Raw genomic sequence first — 5,797 nt, 5'->3', positions numbered from 1 at the left:
ATTCGCAGAACATTCTCATCTTCAGACTTTCTATAGGTCTTTCAAGGGTCTAAGTAACAGCGCAAATACTCCCAATCACACAAAAGCTGCGCAATTCCTGCGCCCATACTAAAACAAAAGTCATGCATTTAAAATACAAACATATGCAAGTCAGGCAATTGCAACGCACATTCACGAAAACCAGGCAATTACAACACATAATCACGAAAGTCAGGCAATCAGGCGACTTTTCCTAAAAATAGTTTTGGAAACACTGCTGTTGAAGTCAGGCAAGTCAGGCGGGTCAGGCAGTCAGGATTTTAGTCAAACCGCAATTGTGCACTAGACCCGAACAGGGGTTTGGAAGACGCAATTCTAGTTTGGGAAATATGGATAATAGGGAAGAAATTACTTATGAAAATTCAAATTGTCTAGTGCCTGCTTTAGATCAACCCCTAGAGACTCTATCGAGGGAAATAAATTTGGTAAGAAACATTAACTTCATAAAAAATACTAGTTTTATAATCAATGTTGACTATGCAGGTTTCAGGTAGCGAACAGCCACCACATATTGGAGACACAAATATCCACACAACTGGACCTGTGTATAATGCACCAGTGCAGATCACTGTCCATCAAACTGTGTCACTTCAGCGGACAGTGGAACAACCCCACTCTTCAACACAGTCGAGACCTGCAAATGAAGAAACCGTTTTGCGTATGACATTTTATTGCAATTTCTAGCAATGCTCAAGTATTATTTAGTTGTGCTTGTTGTTCCATGATTTTGACATTAATTTTCAGATAATCATATAAAGTCCCTTCTGAGAGAAAAGGTAGAAGAGATTGCCTGTGGAGAATCTTCTTTGGCTGAAATCAGCAAATCACCAATATCGCCTGTAAATCTTGCCATGGTCAGCAACCCAGTGCAAATTGCTAATGAATTTGAAGCAGAAGGCTATAACAGTGAACTATTTTTTAAACAACCAGTGGGTGATATCTCTGTTGACCAATTGTTTAATTGTGCAAAAGAAAGAGCACAGCAGGATGCAGATCGGAAATTTAAATCCACACAAGTGAGAGCTAAAACCGCTCATGTAGAGAAGCATGCAAATGTAGTTGGTATAGTTGGACAGGCTGGTATTGGGAAAACAACCTCAGCAAAAAAGTGGGCACTCCAGGCATTGGCAGGGGAGTTGTTCCAAAACATATCTTTCTTTTTTTACATTGTTATTAGATTTATGGATTTCGAGAAAGAATTGACACTTTTTGAATTTCTTTTCTCCACTATGCTATCTTCCTTTTCATTCACTCAAAAACAAATTAAGAGTGTAATTAAATTGATTTTACATGATCATCAAGTGCTACTTTTGTTCGATGGCTTGGATGAAGCAGCATTTGATTTTTTTTCTTCAGAAGTCCCTATTCCCAGTTTGCATTCAAGAGCCAAAGCAGAGTATTTTCTTAAGCATTTAGCAGGTGGTAACTTACTGCCACACTCCAGAAAGATTTTTACATCACGACCAGTGCAACTATACCAACTTCATGCATCATACCGCCCAAGTTTTGTTGTTGAAATACTTGGTCTTAATCCAAGATCACAAGATGAACTTGGACGACAGATATGTGGCAGAAGTTACCGAGAAGTCCAACAAAAACTGACCCAGAAGTACAACCTGTTTGCTTATTGTTATGTTCCTGTTAATTTTGTTCTGACCTGCAACTTTTTGATGAGTTACACAGGAGATATTCAAATGATTTCTATGAGTAGGGTACTTGCTTATACAAGTTCTCAGTATGCAGTAACAAATCACTTAAAGCGCACAGAGCGTGTGCTAATAAATAAACTTGCCAAATTAGCATGGAACGGAATGAAAAAGAAAAAGATTGTTTTCAGTGCAGATGACTTGCTTGATACTGAAATAGACGTGTCCCTAGCTGAAGCCTTTCTTCATACTTCTGTGACCAAGAGAGGAAACCTTAAGTTAACCATTTTAAACGGTCACAAGCGCAAATATTTTTCTCACCTTATTTGGCAAGAGTTTTTTGCCGCAATTTACTTAATGATGGTTATGCCTCTGCCAGAGTTTAGACAACACTACAAGAAGTTGTTGGAAGACAGATGGGATGTAGTTTCATGGTTTGCCTTTGGGGTTTGTGACAACTTTGTTTCTGAACATGTCCAGCCCCTGATTTCTGGTTGGTCACAGACAGACACAAAGACTAAAATAAACTTGCTCAAAACCCTCATTGAGTTGCCCAGAGTGGTGGAAACAGGTGCTAGAGGAAATGATAAAGTGCAGACAACTTGTCGTTGGGCTCATGAAGCAAACAGTCCTGAAATAACAACCCTAGTCCACACCTCTCTACCCTCCCAACTTGGCCTGAGTTCCAGATCATTTGCAGATCTGGAAAATCTATGTTTTGTTCTTCGAGACCAGAGAGAGCACAAGGTATTTGTTTAGTTTTTTTTAGATGTTGCTATACCACTAATATTTAGTAAATATGGTTGATTACCGATAAAATTCTGATTTAAAGGATTGCCAAAAGTTGACTTTCAAACGTGATAAGTAAATGCAGTAAAGTCCAACCTAAGTTTATTCCAAACCTAAGTTGTTGTAAAATATTCTGTGCACAATACTTTTAACAAGGTAATTTTTGTAGCTTGACAGTTTCTCCATTACCAACGTCAACTTGGGTATTGCGGATATCAGACATGTTTCCCTTGGCCTGCACAATTTTTCTCTCGTTACTTTAATCAAATGTGGAATTGATGAAATTGGAGCAGCAATGCTCTGTGAAGCACTGGAAAACTCTCAAACACCTGTAAGAAAATAAATAAAATGTTTTTGGACAGCTAATATGAGTTTTTTACTTAACAATGTTGATGTTTGTGCAGTTGGACACATTGTTCCTCTGTGAAAACGACATTGGAAATTCAGGGGCAACATCTTTATCTCGCTGTGTGAAGTACGTGAAGGAGTTGTATGTGCGCAATTGTGGAATTGGTCCCAGAGGAATAGAAGAACTGTCTCAACAGATCCTTGAAAATCCAGTAAGTTTTAAATAATATTTTGATTCACATTGTGCCAGTTTAAGCCTCATCCCGTAGCTGAATGTCATTGAAACTTTTTAGCTGCAAGGCAAAGTTTTCTTTGTAAATGATTTTGCATGCAACTTGACATGGAATTTATGTCCTTGTTATTAAAACACGATGGAACCAATACAGACAAAGTCATCCCTTTGTAGTTGTCACTGCTGTAGTTTTCTATGTATTGTCTTGTGTTTTCCTTGCAGTATTGTGGCATGTAACATGCAAAAAACATTGTCCTTTACAAATTTAAACACCAAACTTAAAAAATTGTGTGTTTTTTGTAGTTAAAAATGCTCAATATCCATGGGAATAATATTGAAGATGCTGGGGCTGTTTCTATTTCTCGTTGTGTTCACAACATAAGCACCTTGGATGTGAGCGGTTGTGGAATAAAAGATTATGGGATGAGCACGCTGTGTGGAAAAATAGCTGAATCCCCAAAACCAGTAAGTACTGTTGCTGACTAATGTTGATGCTGTACACGTTTTGTTTGCAGGGCTCATTGTACATAATTGAACCATACTAAATGTTTGTTTACTGTGTAAATAGGCGTGCTGTAAAAGTGGACAATTCAACTGTGTTAGAGGTTGTTGAATGCACGGAATGGTGAATGTACCTTACTATCATGATGATAATTTATGTTGAGAGTGGTCTAATGCAATGAACAAACCAATGTATAACTTCTTTTTCGTATTGTGTTTTCCTTACTAGATGACAAGACTGGTTGTTTCCGGAAATGGATTGACTTCCAAAAGTGCCCAATGTTTGGAGGCATGTGCTCACAACATCAAAATCTTGTATGTGACCAAGTGTTCGTTCACAGAGACGGAAAAGTGTAGAATTGAAGCGAAAGTGCAAAACAGCGCTTGTTTATGAAAATCATGTTTTTATGAGGATAATACAAACCTCATTAATAACTTTATTGTAATTCTGTATTTATTATGCTTTCCCCGGAAAGTCTGTCATGAAAAATTTGGTATTGTTTGTAAAGTATGCTCATTACTTACATGCTAAATGATTTTGCATACTATATTGTCATATATAAGTCATATATTTTTTATTGCCCAATGTTTTATGCTGCAGTCACCCGAATTTTATTTTCAACTGTATTTGATTCTAAGTGTTGTTATGCCTACCTGCCAAACATTAATCAATAAAATTCTAAGTATTTTCATGCATGTTTGCTGGCGTTTTGAGTGCCAAATATTTTTCCCTTGTGTCAAGATTTGGATAATCATTTGCTTTTTTTGTCAAATTAAGTTGCTTGAACTTATTTGTTTTGCATAAGGCTCCCTTACAAGTGTATTTTGGGCCAGTCGTTCACATTTCTGCCATCTCAATCATGCAAAATTTAATCTAATTGCAACTTATTTTTGCCATACTAAAAACTCACTCGAGCTCATCTGTCATGTTACCGAGCATGGAACCTGTTACAATGTGTGTTTTTCTCATTATTCTAAGCAAAACATTTCACTTTTGTTAGTTTTGCGATACCCCTGGGTATATTGTTTACGTTGCGGAAGTGTAACATTCTTATATTGTCCCTTGTTTCTTCTGTTTTTGGTGTTAACATTTTAAAGACGTGATTTTCCCACATCAGTATATGGCGCTGTGGGGAGTTTCAGTAATACGTGCGTTGTGATATTTTGTTTGAAAACTGTTGGTGTGGAACGCTATGATTATTGATTGAACGCAGTTATAATGAATTTTGCAACTGTTGTGAACATTATTTTAATCAATTACGCCCTTTTGGGGATTTTTATACTTTTCAGCGTCTTTCTTTGCAATAATAAAATACAATTCAGCAACCGCCGTTGTCGCATGGCTTCCAGCTCTGGTTTTTTATTGTAGGTCCAAAATGAATTGTTTAAATAGTGAAAAGCACGTATGGCTCTTTATGTACTGGGTCAGTAAAGAAGGTATGTGCGTCCCAGCCATGGTCAGTGCACGACTTAGAGCACATTTGCATTTCAACCACGCTTGCTTACAGGAAATGGGTCTTACCTTCGAGTTTTCGCTGTCGAATTCCACTGCAATCTTGGTAGGGTAGAAATATAATGCGCAGGGTTGGTTTTGAAGTGAATAAAATCCCCACCCAGCGATCAAACAGAACGCAAAGCATATGACGTAATTACACACGGACATGTGAAGAACTCTGCGAGAAGATATGTGAATATAGATAAAATAGCTTCTGAGGTCGGTTGTTTGACTGAGCAACAAGGCGAGGAATAAAGGTTTATTGAAGTTAGCGGCATTGTCCAAGAAAGAATCCACCCACCAAAGGCCCAAGGCGGAAAGCACGAAGTGCATTGTTAAAAAAGTTTGGTAGTGATTGGTGGGTAGTTGATGAATCACCCCCCCCCCCAAAAAAAAGTATGTAACTTACGCATTTACCCAATTTGGTTGGGTATATATCAGATTACCCAACCAAAAACTTCGGGTAAGCATGTGATAACCCAACACGGAGGGTAGAATTAATATTACCCAAATATCAACTTTGGGTTGAGTGGGTTATGAATCTTTCTTTCTCACGTCCTATCCCTATGGTTAAACTATGCTATGGGTCACACTGCTTCTATCCAATTCTAAGCCGCCACTGCTCTGCGTTTAGAGTTTCGCCTTTACCCCGAACTATACGTATGACCGACGTTAAACGTCAAAAGACTTTGTGACAATACTTACACTTGCACACAAATCGTTTATCATTTAAATGTGGCGTGTAGC

At 37.9% G+C, this 5,797-nt stretch overlaps 1 protein-coding gene across 1 annotated transcript; it reads left to right on the top strand.

Moving 5' to 3' along the window:
• The first annotated feature begins 292 nt into the window (after nt 1-292).
• Nucleotides 293-4,472, top strand: LOC145895398 (NACHT, LRR and PYD domains-containing protein 3-like). The gene is made up of 7 exons (XM_082984203.1): nt 293-464; nt 523-697; nt 784-2,432; nt 2,644-2,805; nt 2,879-3,034; nt 3,358-3,519; nt 3,785-4,472. Exons 1-7 carry the CDS (start codon nt 369-371, stop codon nt 3,947-3,949), a joined length of 2,565 nt encoding a protein of 854 aa, XP_082840329.1. The 5' UTR covers nt 293-368; the 3' UTR covers nt 3,950-4,472.
• The last annotated feature ends 1,325 nt before the right edge of the window (nt 4,473-5,797 follow it).

This window comes from Ascidia mentula, chromosome 3 (assembly GCF_947561715.1).
Source record: "Ascidia mentula chromosome 3, kaAscMent1.1, whole genome shotgun sequence".
Taxonomy (NCBI): domain Eukaryota; kingdom Metazoa; phylum Chordata; class Ascidiacea; order Phlebobranchia; family Ascidiidae; genus Ascidia; species Ascidia mentula.
Note: the sequence above shows the minus strand (reverse complement) of the source record. Positions and strands in the feature narration are given on the sequence as shown.